This window comes from Podospora bellae-mahoneyi, chromosome 2 (genome assembly GCF_035222275.1).
Source record: "Podospora bellae-mahoneyi strain CBS 112042 chromosome 2, whole genome shotgun sequence".
NCBI lineage: Eukaryota > Fungi > Ascomycota > Sordariomycetes > Sordariales > Podosporaceae > Podospora > Podospora bellae-mahoneyi.
This window is the reverse complement of record NC_085881.1, coordinates 4,320,678-4,336,473: the sequence shown is the minus strand read 5'-3', so window position 1 is coordinate 4,336,473 and position 15,796 is coordinate 4,320,678. Positions and strand designations below refer to the sequence as shown.

The 15,796-nt window shown below is 52.7% G+C and overlaps 2 protein-coding genes across 2 annotated transcripts; both read right to left on the bottom strand.

The window, feature by feature from the left end:
* Positions 1-617: 617 nt before the first annotated feature.
* QC761_211940 (uncharacterized protein) lies at positions 618-2,379 on the bottom strand. Its single transcript, XM_062876927.1, has 2 exons — positions 1,518-2,379; positions 618-1,289 (listed from the first exon to the last, which is right to left on the bottom strand). The coding sequence occupies exons 1-2, from the start codon at positions 2,015-2,017 to the stop codon at positions 1,112-1,114; spliced, it is 678 nt and encodes a 225-aa protein (XP_062735571.1). The 5' UTR covers positions 2,018-2,379; the 3' UTR covers positions 618-1,111.
* A 983-nt stretch (positions 2,380-3,362) lies between these two features.
* On the bottom strand, positions 3,363-9,597 carry QC761_211930 (uncharacterized protein). The gene is made up of 6 exons (XM_062876926.1): positions 7,446-9,597; positions 7,121-7,363; positions 6,677-7,097; positions 6,067-6,610; positions 5,115-5,526; positions 3,363-5,057 (listed from the first exon to the last, which is right to left on the bottom strand). The coding sequence occupies exons 4-6, from the start codon at positions 6,578-6,580 to the stop codon at positions 4,103-4,105; spliced, it is 1,881 nt and encodes a 626-aa protein (XP_062735570.1). The 5' UTR covers positions 6,581-6,610; positions 6,677-7,097; positions 7,121-7,363; positions 7,446-9,597; the 3' UTR covers positions 3,363-4,102.
* Positions 9,598-15,796: the final 6,199 nt, after the last annotated feature.

Genomic DNA, 15,796 nt, shown 5'->3' with positions numbered 1-15,796 from the left:
AAGAGCCCAGTTTGGTACCTAGAAGTGAAGAACCATGCAATCACATTCAGCTGGTTCGTGATGCGGAATTCATTCCACAAAAGCACAAATCTTCATGAATTTCTCGAGAAGTTGACATGACTGGCATTCGAGGAACAAATCATAACCGGTATTTTATGTAATAGCCCTCCCTGGCGTTGCTCGTTCTCACCCAACTTGGGTATCTTGTCCGTTATATAGTGGAGCCGTTTGTCCAAGCCAAGAAGGGGGATTAAAGCAGGACACGGCCTCAGCCTCTGGGTCTTTTTGACTCGAGACCTCTTGCCTTTCATTTCCCTTTGCATACCATTACAAACTATCTGCAACTTGTGTGCTTTCCCGGCTTGAATTCCGCTCCCATCTTTTCACCGTCAACATATATACTCGGCCTTCGGCATCTTTCAGCTTACACTCAATACTTTTGCAAACTGCCCCGTCGGCAGGAAGTGACAGTTGGCCCGCCGTCGTCAAGAAGTTTTATTCAACTGGCTGGCGGGCGCCACGAATACGACGGTTGGCCAATCACGCTGGGTTTGTTTGGCCCAGCTGAACTTTTACCCCCAGGATCTCACTCGCGCCACTGCTTCGTCAGTGGTCTTGGCTTGGGGAGCTGAAAAGTTGAGGAGCGGATGAATTCCGCGCTGATTCTGGGGGGGGAGGGGAGGGCTGTCTATAAGAACGCTGGTCCCCGTTCCCTTTGTTCTCTGAGATTTGGTCATGCTTGGGGTTGGGAAATTTATGTCAACATCGGAGATTGGTGATGTTTGGATTGTGGACGAGCTGGACAACTGGGATCGCCCACTATGGAAATTTGAGATACCCTTTACTGGATTCGGGACGACTTGGGCTGAAGGATGTGATGACATGAGAAAAGTAGGATGGACGACAAGAGAAAGACCGAGGATCATGAGAAGAGGGTATGAGAGTCAGATGGCGCACGACAAAGATGGAAGACCCAGGAAGGACCGCATAAGAGAGCCAGGAATAACAGGAATGGGGGGAATCAAAGACTCGACCAGCTGCATATGAAGTTATGGCCGGCATCCCACCTCACCTACCGATCGCCTCGAACTCGACGACCCTGACGACCCCTTCACCCGCTCTTCCGTATCCTCCTCAACACCCCAACCGCCAACCACCTCTTCCTAACACTAATATCCTCCACCCCCCGATCCCAAACCCACTCCCTTTCACCCCCATCACAATCCCTCTCCCACAACCTCTCCACCTCCAACCCTACCTCAGCCAATTTCTCCTTGTCAAAAAACCCTCTCATCTTTTCCCTTCCCGTATGGAAACCCGCCACAACCCACGCCCTAGCATCCTCATCCTCCCTCAAAAACCACCCAACCGACCTCCTCAAATTCACATGCTGCCACGGCATCCAAAGACAATCCGCCACAAACACCCTATCAAACTGGTGTTTATTTCCCTCCGCCAATGGCGTCTCCAAGTCACCCCACCCATGTCCCTCAACGACCACCTCTTCAAGACGATACCTCCCATCAACCCCATTCTTTTTTTCCACTCCCCTCAGCACATTCTCTTTGAGTGTCTTGATCACCTCTGGAGCAGGATAATCAGTCACCACCACCCTCTTGCTCCCCATCAAACCCCCCATTATACTTGGCAGTGCCGTCCCCGCCCCTAATTCCACCGTTTCCCGGCCCGTGACATCAAAATCTTTGATCTCGCCACCGAGGCCTGACCAGGGGATGTCCAGCCCCAGAGTGCCGGCTTCGATGAGTTCAGCGAGCATGAGGGATGAATTCCAGAGGTAATGGGAAAAGAGGTGGCGCTCTTTTTCCTCGGTGACATTGGCGAGCGAGAATTGCAGGGGTTGCGGGAGGTGGGGGGAGGTGTAGAGGAGGCCGTGGTCGGCGTCGCCGTGTTGGTTGGTTACGTCGTCGGGGAAGATGATGCCTAGGGAGGAGGAGAGGTAGTCTTCTGGGTCAGTGGTGTCGGGGCCGGTGAGGGCGAGGCGGGAGGTGAGGGCCATTTTTTTCTATTACTTTGGATGTTGGGAGGTGAGATCGAGAGGTGAGAGGAGGGGTGAGAATGGTGAGTATTTCTTGGGAAATGAGGTGAGTGAGATGGAGTTGTGAGACTCTGCAAGTGAAGCTCACAATCAGTGATGATATCAACTCTTGGTGTTGATCACCCCACCAAAGGAAGCTCCCAGAAGCCCACTCAGGCCAACTAACCACCTTAGCTTATCTGTTTATCGCGAGTTTTTGGACGTGGGGTCGCTGTCGTCGCCAGTCAATGGAGGGGTAGCTTGCGCAGACACTCACAACCAGCCGGAACGTCCGTTGGAAGCCCAAAAAACGGCTAAAGAACACTGTTTCTATTGCATTCGAGGTATTTTTCTTGTTGTTCTGGGTGGACAGCCACCCAGTGTCGGCGCGAGCCGTAAGCCGTCGAAACCCGCGTGCAATCGCATAGAGCTTATCGGTGACACGATGAAATTTGATAAGTGTTTAGTGCACAAATCACCCTACATAGCAACAGTTTCAAAGTAGAGCTTCGCACTTTATATCAATAAAACAAGCAGTGTGATTTAGCATGATCTGCTTTTCTCTACGTCTTTGCTTTTTTGCTACTTTCTTTGTGAAATTCCGGTGTGAAGTGTTTCATGCCAGTCCCAATCCAACTCACAGGTCCAACACCATGCTAACCCATCACCCCCCAAATGATTTCGCCTCCTCCCCAGACCATGGGTATTCAACCAACTCAAAAATCAACACCACCCTTTTTTCCGCCCTCACAAACCGAAAGTTGACTATCTGCAAAACAGGCCAAACCGCTCAGTTCCTCACCAGTCCCTTCACATATGTCCCTTCCAACCTCTCCTTGACATCCCAAATACCAAATAAAAGTGAGCTCAAGGGGAGTTACCAGTCCCATAAACCGACATCCTCCCTGTTCTACCCCAGTCATGCTTCCAAAACACCGTCTTTTCAATAACCTGCTGCGCCAGGGACATCTCCAGCCGCGAAAAGAAACGCGGCGGTGGTGCTCTGCGTCAGGACTGGGCGGGTGCAGAGGTTGTGGTGGTCCCATTTTCAACATAGCAAATCGGTTCCTTCCTTCCCCCAAACCTGCTACAAAAACCCACACAAAACAATAATGGATAGATAATGAATCACACCCAGAAAGGATGAGAAAGGTAAAGACACACACAAAACTAGGTAGGTGAGTGATCCAGAAACCTAAATCTTTTTTTGTAGATCATATGCCAATACCGTTGGGAGATTGTGTCACCAATGTCATGAATCACAATCAATATCCCATCATTATTGCCATTATTAAATGGGAAAAAAAAAAAGAAAGAAAAAACTCAAACAAACCACTCTTCCATATCCCACAGCTTAACAAGAGCGACGGCGAGCCTATTAGTAAAAAATAAACCATACCAATAACTACTATATAAGCAACTAACTTTGTTCTTCTACACACAAACATCAAATAGCAAATCGCAAGAAAAAGTGTTGAGAACAATATGGGTATCGTTGTTGTTGTAGTAGTAATACTAAACAAGAGCTAAGAAAATCCCCCCAAGTCCCTGGGTAGGTAGTGTTTGCTCCCCCTTCCTCTTCTTCCCACTCTTACTTAGGTCTCGTAGTAATGATAAGAATAATTTTTTGGAGTTCCTTATAGCCCCATTCCCTTCCCCTTCCCCCAAAAAAAAAAAACCCCATTTGGTATTTCATTGCAGTCATTAAGGCCCTACCATTCCTTATTCTCCCAAATTTCCAGGGCGACAGCATAAAAAAAAACAAAGAAAAAGAAAAAATAATGTCACAGAGTAGAAAAAAAAAGAAGAAAAAAAAGGCCCCATGAATGCCATAATGTTCCCAGCCAAATCCAATCAATCCCATGGGATATAAAACCAGCCCCCCTAGAAAAAACGCCGCGTGTATTTTTACAAACTCTCTGTAGATCCCCCAGAGGTAATATAACCCCTCTATAACCAACAAGCCCAAAAAGTAAATGTGACGATGTGTGATGGTGATGATTAGTTTGGTAGTTGTTGCAGTATAAACATCAAGTGAAAGAAGAGCGAGTGAAACAGTCATGGTATTTACTGAGCGGCGGCGGCAGCAGCGGTGGTTGTTGGTTCCGGGGCGGTGTAGGTAAGCATCTGCTTGAGCTGCTCCTCGGTCGGGTCGTCCGAGACCCAGGGACCCTTCTCCTCCTCGGTCGCGTTGAGGAAGCCGTCGGCACGCTTGAGCGTTTGCATGTCGAGGTCGGTGACGTAGGACTTGCCGTCGGAGAGCTTGATGCGGACTTCTTGCTCGGTCGAGAGCATCATGTCGTCCTTGGCCAGGCGGCGGGGGCCGTCGAATACCGCCATGACGCGCTTCTTCATTGTCATCTGACCCTTGTCGAAGCCCCATGAGGAAGGATAGTCGCGCCTGTTCTTGCGACCCCGGGTCTTGGTGGGGAGCGTGACACCGCCGCGCGAGTGTGTAAGCCCGCGGGACTTTTGCACGCCGTTTTGTGGGTTTCCACCCTTCCTCTTGGTGGGCGAGCCCTTGAGGCCGCGAGCCCTGAGTTCATCATCATCGCCGTCATCCATGTTCTCATCCTCGTCCTCGCCATCTTGAAGTGTCATGGTGGTTGTTGGGAGGTTGTTCTTCTCCAGGGTGTTGTGTACGTCGCGATCGTTTTCCACCTCGGCCAACCGCTGGGCGTTGATGGCCTCTGCTGGGTCCTCTTGCTGGACAATGCGGAGCACACAGTCGTCAAGATGCTCGTAGAAGTCCTGGGCGTTGCTGAAGGTTGACGAGCAAGTGGAGCACTTGCCAGTCGCATCAGGGGCGTAGCCAGTCAACTTCTTGGTCCCGTTGTTTCCAGCGGCAGCCTTCTTCCGGCTGTTGGGCGGTGTTTGCTCGACACCGTGCACAGCAGTCAAGTGGCGCTTGAACACATCGGCACGGTTGAACGACTTCTCGGCCGCGGAGCCAGACCCCGGGCAGAAACCGCAGACCATGGTGCCCTTGTAATGTGTAAGGGTATGTCTGTTCTTGTCGTATCTGAAGAGACCACTTGTTAGTATCCCGCAACTGATTCCAAGTCAAAAGACAACTCACTTTCTCGCAAACCCCTTCACGTGATACTCGCATGTTGTGATGGGGCACTTCTCGGGGCGCTCCTCTTGGTGAGTGAGCATGTGCGCCTTGAGGTCCTTGAACACCTTGCCGCACTCGGGATGTGGGCACCTCTGCTTCTCCTTGAACTCATCGCCGCTGTATTGCTGCTCGCCGGAGTAGTTGGAGTGGAAAGAAACAAGGCTTGGTCTCCTTTGGGCCTCCATTGGTGGCGGGTATGGCGAGTACTGGTAGTTGTTGTGCATGAAGGGCGAAGTGCTGCCGTTTCGCAGTTGTGGGGAGGCAGACAGAGCAGGAGAGGCAGGATATGCGGAGTTGGGCTGGGCCGAATATGGCTGCTGCTCAAAGCCAGACATGGTCATTGGTCTCGCGTCTGGGTGAATCAAGATAGGATCTGCAACGGGCAAACGCTTCGGGTTAGCAAGGCCGCCAAGGGTCAAGAGCTGCGTTTGTGACAGAGGAAACCAACAGGAATTCCGAAGAGGAGGAACGAAATGCCCGCTGGATTGGGCGAAAAAAGGAGATGAAAGGAGACGATTGGTGGGCGTCTTGGGATGAGCCGCAGGGCTGTCCCCTAGAGGGGGACTGCTCCATGCTGAAAGTTGAGGAGAAGAGAATGAAGATGTAGAAGAAGCAGGAGACGCAAAGACGAGCCCGGAGGCCGCCGAGGAAGGACAAGAAGAAGCAGAAGCAGCTGAAAAGGAAGGTGGGACATTGAAGGTTGACGACGTAGTCACCACAGACTGGGCCAGACGCGTATCGACAGCGAGACAGGAAGAAGCCGCTCCCGGGGCCTTGGGAGCGACAATGGTAGATCCAGAATCGCAGGAATCCGAAGAGGAGATGGAGGCACACGAAGCATGGGTCTGGTGTCGCGGACTCCAGTCCCGGCGAGAAGAAAGACAAGATGACCTAGGGATCTGTGATAACTCACCAACAAAGCCTGGTGTTTTCCCGCTGGGATATTCGAAAGCTGTGCTGTACTCATCACCATAGACACCGGGCGCGTATGAATATTCGCTGCCGGGGAGGTGAAAGTCGCTTGCGTCGACGATGCCCGGGGTAACCCCAAGTCCGTGGGGGCCCGTAGCCCACTCAGGGATCGGCGCCATTTGGCCGTGGCTCGAATTTGGGGAGCCCGCGTTGGAGGATGAGGCGCTGGCGATGCTCAGATCCGAAGCTGGTCCTCTCAGATCGCTGTCGTCTGGGTACATGCCAGGTGATGACCTCTCGTGGTTACCGTTATGGTTGTAGAGGTATGGTGTGTCGGCGGTGTAGATGGCTCCGTGCTCATAGCCAATTGTCGTCGGGAACTCGTGTGATGACCTGGAGTAGGCGCTGTAGGGCTCCGGGGAAAGTCCCAGGTCCATGGGCGCGGATGAGAAGTGAGGGGGTTCTGGGTAGCTCATGTTGTAGTCGTCGGCCTCACGGTGGCCAGTTGCCGCCATTTGATGCCTGTGAAGGAAGAAGATGCTGGGCTAGAGAGAGACAAATGGCGTCAGTCCAGCTGCCTCGTGGCAGCGCGTGGGCTTTAAGAGACGGACCTCAGTTGTGCCTGCTCAGGTGTGGGACTGTGCCGTGTTGTTGCTGATCGGGTTGTGTTGATCTTCTCTCTTTCCAAAAACTCTGCTGTTCTGCTGTTCTTTCCAAGCTATTGTAATTATACACCAAAGCCGCAGTGGAACGAGTGTGTAAGTCCTTGTCGGAGACTGCCCGAGGCGGTGGACTTGTTTGGATCCGGGGATATGGATTTGGTGTTTGACACGGGATGAGGTGCGCCAGTGGAAAGGTTTGGGCGGGGGGATGAGGATTCTAAATACCCCCCATTCACATCTTGCAGGCCCAGAGGTGGTGGAGGCATCGATCTCCCAGTAGGGCCCCAGTGCCCAGTCAGAGAGGCTGTGGTCAGTTCACGAATTTGCAGGGGAACAAGGGGAGGGTTGACAGGGGCAGGAGGGCATGGGGCAGGGGGGCAGGGGGCAATGGGGCAGGGGCCCAGCGACTTCACTTCTGGGACGGAGGTACATTGGGATTGGGATGGTGACATGAGGCTGGGTACATGAGGGAGTACAAAAGGTACAAGATACAAGGGAGGGCGGGGGATGGGTTCCCTCCAGTCCTGGTCAGTTCCGAGCCTCTGGTTGGCCACCGACAAAGACAGGGGTTAGCGAGTGTCGGCGGAGACCTCGAGGCTTGGTGCGTGCTTGCAGTTGCAGTTTACTTTTCCCTTTCTGTTTCTCCCCCAGATGGAAGTCAGTCAGAAGTCCCCGGATCAACAAGACAGAGGAGGATCAGGAAGAATGCAAGACAGACAGAAGAGAGATGAAATCACGTCCACGCCTCTGGTTCCCGAAGAATGGACCACGACCATGGCCGACCATCTCCTTCCCGCTCTTTATCACTGAAGCTGTTTCTGCTCCTCGTCCTGATTGGGTACTCTGTCCCCCACGTTCTGGACTCTGGAGCCAGCCCGGACATTGCCATTCGCTGGCTACCTGCCCTTCTCCTTTGTTGCTATCATAGATTCTGCTGTCGGGGCAAGGGGCATCAGTGTCGGAAGCGAGACAGGATGGTGTTTCGATGCCTTCCCTCTTATCACTGAGGATTTGTTTCTTTTCCCCTGATGAGGGACAGGTAACTATAGTAGGCGGCCGGGATGACCGCAGCAACTGACGCCAACCGCCTGTTTCCCTCATCATGAGGTTGATGATCATCTGTTGCTGTCCCTGTGGCTGTTGTACAACGGGCAAGCCCTTCAAAGACTTGTCTCACGGCCCATACGCCGTTTTGGGAGACTAAAGCATGCTTTTCCCCTCACTCCCCTCACCAGAAACAGACTCCTCACCCACCACCCCCTCTCGCAGTCGACGTCGACGGGGCGAGACCCTTCTTTGCAAGCATCACCTCTGGTCAATTTCTCCACTGCAAAGCCGGCCAAGAGATGACCGACCGCCGGCCACGGGGCAACCGGCAAAGAGCGAAAAACGCCATCACTGGTATTGCAGAATTCTGGTGGCTCCGAAGTGGACCTTTGGCTGCGATCACGATTCGCGATCTGACCCACGAGAGGTTATCACCACAAGTGCCGTGATATTGTGGAGGCTCTGGCCGTGCCGCAGGTCCCGGTTTATCGCAGCATGTAGAAAAGACGTCAACTGCTTCGAATCCATCCAACAAGAGAAGAAGAAGAAAGATATTTTTACTCCATCCCTCTTTGTGCTGTGCTGTGCTGCGGTGCGGGTAGCTACTGCGCATTCTTACCCCTCCGGCCGTCCGATGATTAAGCTGCCCTTCAAACATGTACATAGTGGCTTGACCGCCCTGAGCAGCCAATGGGAAGCTCAGACGTGTGTGATGTGCAATGTGCTGTGCACGCTCGAAATAAAGTGCACAGCCTTATCTGCACCCGCATTAGGCAGAGCTGTCCTGCCAAAAAGGAGGGGAGGAGAGTGTACAACTTTTGTGCAGCAAATCGTGGCTTGACGTATGTGATGTCCTGCGTGGGTGTGCACAGTGGCTCTTGGCATCTCATGACTTGACTTGGGCCTTTTCCAACTGGGGACCGTTGAAGCCAACAGTAAACAGTTCTACTAGTTCTTACTAGAAAGATCTTGACCTGCAGGGAATCGGCATGTGTTCCGGTGCCCTCGTGTTGTTGTTGTTGTTGTTTTCGTGCCATGTCATCCTTTTTTCTTGTCCTTTTCTTCCACCTGTTGGCCGCCTGTCAAACCGAAGCCGGAACTTTGGAAAGATGCTACCTTATGACATATAGCTACCATGAACAGTTCCCGTGGGTGAAGCCCGAAGTTGTGTTGTATGATGCAAGCATGTTGCATGTCCCGTCAGGGCGAGAAAAATGAGAGGTCGAACCCATCCGAGGCTCGTGTTCGTTCGGCCGAGGGTGGTCAAGGTGAACGACGTAAGTATCAGGGAAAAACCTGCGGGCTCGTACATAGATCCGGCGCCGGCGCGGAGATGTCACGGTCTTGGTCTCAACCCGCAAGAAATCAGATGGTCCATCAAAAACAAATGAGAGTTCGGATAATGCGGGTGCGACGGCTTGGTCAAAATGGCAGCAGTACGAGCAGCCATGTTGCCGGCTGCGGAACCCATCATTTTCCATCTCCGTATCCCATCCAGTGGATAATTTGTCCGTGCCTGTCTGTCTTGCCGAACACGTGTTGCTGTCCTTCTCTAATGCATTTTTCTGTGTTTCGTTTGATCGGAGAATGCCCGGCGATGAACACTAGAAATACAGACTCGGGAACAGAACAGAGCAAGATCCTGCAGTTTGGTTCTGTGGGCTGGGGGCGACCAATTGACACTGTTTGATCAGCATCACCCGCCATGTTTGTTTAAGCCAAGCTTTTTAGCGTAAAAGTGTAATGTGGTATCAAAGATGACATATCGGTGCCAAGATCACCTTCGCTTTTCCAACGTCAACAGCGACAGCAGTGGCCGTTGATGAAGCGATGCACGATGCGGGAGCGCGAAATTAATAATCTGTATGTATCTCTGGATCGAGTTGCACAACCGGTGATCCGGGGCGACCCACTGGATCTCCTTCTGGTGGACCATCACAATCGGTGCAAAGCCAAGTAACACGGCACTCTATGATGCAAGTCGGGACGAACGAAGGGCCTCAGACATCAGGACCATTCGGGGCCAGCGGAAAGCGGCACAGTGTCTCTGATAAAGAATGTACCGGAAGCTGTTGTGGATCGAGGAGCCGACGCAGGGCAAGAGAGTCGGTTGTCAATGTGAGAAGTGCATAGGACCCTGATGTTTCGCCCTGCTTATTTGGAGATGGCATGTGCTACGTAGTAAACACATGCTCATTAGCTATATTCCTGTCACATTCCATCAACCTTCATATCCACTTGAATGCTGCCGGGTGATTCCCGGTTGTTGGTACTATTGCAGACGTCGACGTTGAAGTGCCAGTCCTGCAAAAGAGATCAAATTGTTGGAGAAACCTCAAAGTTCCAATGATGCCCAAAGAGGTCTTGGCGTGGCTGAGTCGGCATGATCCAGCATTCCGTGGCTTATTGGCTTCTTTACGGCTAACGGGCGGGGCGGGACCTGTGTCTCTCCCGGAATTGTGGGGGAGCTTCAAAAAGGTAAAATCCAAAAAAAGACACGGCTTCGGGGGCGGTGCTACCCTTGGAGTCGGGACCAGTCAAAGCAGAGACAATGCTGTGACACCGGTCGACGTACAGATATTCTACATACGATTGAATTTCATTCCAAGCGATCCATGTAGGAAGGACCTCATCGCGCCCGGTGTGTCGTTCTGTCTATGTTTCTAGATAGATACCGACAGGATGGGTTTGTTCGAGACAAGATCTCCTGCTAAAGTCACCGACTGCGACAGTATTAGCTCATAAATTCCATTTCCTCCCACCGATAGCGGCAAGGCAGTAAGTAGCGGACTCCATTTGTCAAAGTCGTCTGCCTACGTGTATGCAAGCATCCGCAGGCTCGGATTGCCTGGCTCTAGTCGGTGGTGCTCTCGGGCATAGTCTACTGTGTTTTGCTGGTTCGGTGTCTGAAAGAAAATCCGTTCATCCACCATAGTTATCACGGATACGAGTACAGGTGCAGCTCCTATCGAAGCGTGGCGAGATCAGATAACCTGACTGCAAGTGTACAACTTCCTGCCAAGCTTTGGCGCCACCTCGCGTGAGAGCCACCACCAGGTCCCAATCGTGAGGTTCAGTCACAGGCTTGGGTCGAAGCAAGCAGCCCTTCGGAGTGCGTCTACGCTCCAACGTTTTGTGTGGATGGACTCGGCCAATGAGCGATGCGAAGCCGACATGCTCTCGTGTATTCGTGGCCTCGCGATGGCACAGTCGGGGCTCTACCACATGCCCGTCTCAGGCCCTATTCAGTTCGTATCTTTCCAATCTTCTCTTCCATCCGAAACACTGGCAGAAGCATCACCACTCACTTCATGGCATCATCCAGTGCCATGCCGTGCCCAGACTTGTTGGTCTATTTCAGTCAAACGGCTGTTAGCGAACCATGCTTCGCTCCGCCACCCCCGCCGGCAGTGAGCCCGAGTCCCTGCCGCACTACGGCTTTGGGATACGCAGAGGCTGACGTTGGTTCCTGGCAGAGAGGTCAGACATCTCGACGATGATTCAAGACCTCTGGCAGTCCATGACTTGATGCTTGGTTGGTGGTTGCGGTGGTGCCAAACAAGTCCCGTCACTGAATGCGGCACACAGGGTCCATGCCATGCAGTGGTGCATGTTAATGCCAATGTAATCCTGCAATCTGATTGGACCCAACGAATGTCCACGATCTGTAGGAAATAGGGGAGTGGCTTGTTTTCTTTTTCTCGTTTCTCGTCCCTTGGGTCTCGACACATCAGGCCTGGAGCAGTTTGATGTCGGCCAATAAGCGACCAGCTCAAGAGCAGCCAAACGCACTGCAGCAGAGCCGCGAGTACCCTCGAAGTTTCGCTGAATAAAGATTTCTTGGTTCTACAATCAAGTCCATCTGGAGTGCAACATAGGGGTGCATGATGCCTCTTGTTGGCACAGCAAGCCGGGCACGTAGCCATACAACAGTAAGATTCGGATGAATTCACCCGAAGAGACAAGAGTCCCACGCCGCAGGATTCTCAACAACGACTTTTGTTAATAATAAGAGATTTGTTACCTTTGAACATCCCTCGACTCAAGTTTTCAACAGGTGGGTAGGAATAATAGTGATAATAGTCCATGTCAGGGAGCGGTCAGAGCAGTCGTCCATCAGATTTTAATGTGCTCATCCCCCGGGCAGTTGGCAACGATGCCTGTCTAGCGCCAAACTGACGGGGGAACATCCATCCTGCTCGGAAACGTGGCGATAGGCTTGAGCTGCTCACCTTGTTAATCCAAGTTGGAAATGTAGAGCTTCCAACGCGCAGGTGAAGACTGATATCGACGTGTTCGAAAGGTCGGTGCCAACATACCTTACATAGAAACCGATGCGTGGCTGAAATCTTGCAACACCTTTCTCGATCTGAGAACAGTGATAGGGCTGAGCCCAGTGATGCTGCGAGTGGACCACCAGTCGATTTGCTGTGCGCGGTTTTCAGAAGAGAACCCGCCAACTCACACCTTACCTTATGTAATACACTGCCCTGGTTCCACAGGTACTTCGACCAAGCCCTGAGGTACTTCGCACGTCAATCTCCACAGCTGCATCCATGTTCTCAATGTCGTCAGGCACCCTGGCTGAAGAGTTTTGTGTTGATTCCCCAGCGCATCATCGCAACGCAACGCAACCCTACCCGCGGCAGCACCCTCTCACCCTTTCATCCACTCTCGTTCGAACACTGATCTAATGACATCTCGAAGCCATTTTGGGCAACCAGTGCGACAGGCCTGCTGGGCAGTTTCATGTTTACCTCTGTAAGGCTCTGGGGACGGTTTTGGGAGCTTCCCGCTGCAAGAAAGATCACTGGTAAGGCAGACTGTTGATATTCTCCATCTCTCAAGCAGTCGTAACCCATCCCATCATAACGCCGACGACGACAACGTGTTCGCGATGCCGACCTTCGGACATGAAGCAAGCGGAGAAAATCATTTGGCCCGTGCACGCCGCGTTTTCCTCTCTGGGTCCTGCCAAGGCGGCCTCCCCGAGCGGTGTGCATCTCCAGTCAAATCAAGCCATGCGGAGATCGCCCAGACAGCGCCCAGAGCCTGGCCCTCTGCCGGCCACCCCACTTGACTGGGACACACACATCAACCACAAACCGTCACCCCCTCCAAGATGGTGACTGCAGAGGACAGCCCCCAATCATTTACGCCATCTCGACCAACTGGGTATGGACCAAGACTGAACAAAAAGGGCAATTCGCTCCCCAAAATTCGAGAGCAGAATTGCACCTGCAGTGGAATGCATGGTGGCGTTGAGATGGTTGTCCATCCCGGACCGGATCCGAGAACAAGGACAAAACCCTCGCCGGCCCGGCTGACAACGGACCGACTCCGGCCGCTTTCATCCCACCAGGCTCCGGCAACCCACCGCCGATGTCCAGAAAGACAGACCGGCCATTCCAAGCAACCACCGATCAGCGCTCATTCGTCAGTGCTCATTCGTCAGTGCACACGAAGCGAGCAGACTACCTCACGTCATGACTGACAGCTTGCAGGCACCGTCCATCTTGTCCAGTCTTCGGTCAGGAGTCAAGCTCGGGCTTCGTTCCGGTAGTCTTCGAGTTATTACGGTCAACGTCTCAACAACCCCGCTTGAAAGCTCCTTGATACACAACAACGAAGTCCCAAAGAGAGATCTTTTGTGTTGGCCCCTGTCCACTTAGCTGCAGATCTCCAAACTTTCCAGACGACCCCTGTGAGATCGCGGCAATGACCGACCAGCATAAAACAAAAGTAGAAAATGTAAACGAGCTCATTATTGGGCTAGTCCAAATACAGACTAGTAAGTTTGTGTTCCCTCAACCGCTTGGACTGCATGAACACTTTCGACAGGACAACTTCAGTGTCCAGACAGCAACTACTCAGACATAGTTTAGCAAAGTTCCTATGTCTCTCTCCACTAACAACATGATAAATCAGAGTCAAATCTCCTGCGACACTTGTCGTCTGTAGGACGCGAGCCACGTCTCAAGATACATCTGAGGTTGAACCCTCATTTACCAAGATCCGCCATGCTGCAACACAGTGTTCGAAAGAGAGGACCGTGACCTTCCTAGCCGGCAAGTTCCGTTCGCATGAGGCCTGATAAGTTGGGTAATATCACCCCGACCTCATATTCCACGGTCAGAACTGGTGACATGTGTGACCAATCACCGACCATCGGCGTCCAGGAGAGAACAGGAAAACATATCATGTCTTTCCCCGATGGTTTCCCATTCGCTGGTCAAACGCTGTCCAGCAAAGTTCAGAGGACAGTCACAGTGGCTTCATCCTGTGGCAAGCAAAGCGCCACATCGGTCAACAGTCCGGCATATGGCTATGGGATGGCGTAGGGTAGCGGCGTTCTCACAGGCGCAAAGACAGACAGACCGTCGCAGGCGCCGTCTTGCTGCACGTTGAACCCCGCTAAGACGACCTCCCGTCACCAATATCAATTTCCAGAACCCGCCGTCAAAATCAATATTTCGACTCACCTACTACGACCACACGGCGGGCACACCGAGGGTGGTGGGAGCCAATCGAGGGTTGGAAATGGCCATCAAAGACAATAGACATTGGTTGCCGCATTCAACCGAGACTGCGAGGCTCGGGGTGGTGCAGTTTGCATGACACTCGACTGAAAGCACTTGAAGAAAGGCCTTTTTCCGATGCAGAGCCTTTGACGCATGCCCACATCGCTGGAACGCTGCGAAGTAACGAGAAACCGGGCATGTCAAGCGGCCAAGTGTTCAAACATGTCGTGCCACCTGACGGCCGCTACCCCAATACCCCCGCACCGCAGGAAAGAAGGTGGATGATGATGCTCACACCTTGGTCGGAGTTTAAACAGCGGCCCGCACGGTGACGGTGGTGGACAAGGTTGGGGCAGTGAAGGTCTGCTGTCCGATGTAACTGTGGTCCTAAATTTGGCGACAAGATGCAAGGGTCCGTCAATTAATTCCAAGGTTAAGACACTATACGATTTCACACTATTATGGGCGAGCGAGATTTGGTTTCACGGGGACACAGCATTTTACAGACCATGGAGTCCCTAGCAGATGTTGTGTCCACGATGGTGACTGGTTTTTCCTGCGACGACGACATGCTGCTGGGTATCTTTGGAGGAGATGAGGTCCGTGATGGGCCCCAAGAGACGCCTGAAGGCGCCATCCCGCTTGTCGATCTAGCGCCTCGTTCAAAAAGGGAAATGTGGTGAACTAGTCGAGCTAGACAGGGACGGGGGGTCATATTCGCTGGACCTTGCCCCGGAACGCCAAGTTTCCGGTATGCTTATCTCGACGCAGCCTATCAACAGCAGCCATCACTCACCATCATCGCCCACTAGGGTTCTGGGCCCATCGTCCCCTCAGAGGAAGTTCAAGAACTAGCCGATGATAGCGGGGGAAAAGGGTTGAGGCTCGGGCCCGGCGGCGTTCTTGAACAGGGGCGCGCACCACACTTGCTATCTGGCAGCCAGCGAACAAGGTGAATGGAAGATACGAGTTTGGAGAAATGCGATGAGACTCTCCCCCCTCCCGTCCGTGATTGATTGACGAGTCGCTTCCCATGGATATCTCACTCGAAGTGTCACACACATTTTCCATCAGGAGGTGGTATTGGGCGGCACCACCCATACCCCCATCGACATCGACATGGGCGTGGGCATCGCTGTCCTGCGGATCATAACATGCGGTTGATATATAGTACAGTACAGTGCTTGCGGGCAGGACCTCACCACTCGCCCAGTTCTCGCAGCGTGCGGCACAAGCAGCGCCGCCTTGGTTGCAACACGGGACCACTTTCCTCGCTCGCCCACCCTTGACAGATGGATGGATGGGTGGCCTTGATATTTCCCTCAACAAGCGAGCGAAGGGAAAGGTGGTGCTGAAGGTGGGCACTCACTGGGTGATATTATCAAGCGAAGTTTTGTGAGAGGTGTTCCAGACCGCGGGCTCTCAACACCACACCTCCTCTTGGTTTCCCCCGCGCGGATCATGACGATTCATTCCTCCTTGCTTGGCCTGTTTTGCCAGC

Bases quoted from the DNA above. Each gene is read 5' to 3' on its own strand.
- QC761_211940 (XM_062876927.1), bottom strand. From the start codon at position 2,017: ATGGCCCTCACCTCCCGCCTCGCCCTCACCGGCCCCGACACCACTGAC. The intron at 1,290-1,517 runs GTATCGTCTTGA...GGAAAAGATGAG, and splicing joins AAGAATGGGGTTGATGGGAG to AGGGTTTTTTGACAAGGAGA.
- QC761_211930 (XM_062876926.1), bottom strand. From the start codon at position 6,580: ATGGCGGCAACTGGCCACCGTGAGGCCGACGACTACAACATGAGCTAC. The intron at 5,527-6,066 runs GTGAGTTATCAC...TGCCCGTTGCAG, and splicing joins GAAAACACCAGGCTTTGTTG to ATCCTATCTTGATTCACCCA. The intron at 5,058-5,114 runs GTGAGTTGTCTT...TGGTCTCTTCAG, and splicing joins GTGAAGGGGTTTGCGAGAAA to ATACGACAAGAACAGACATA.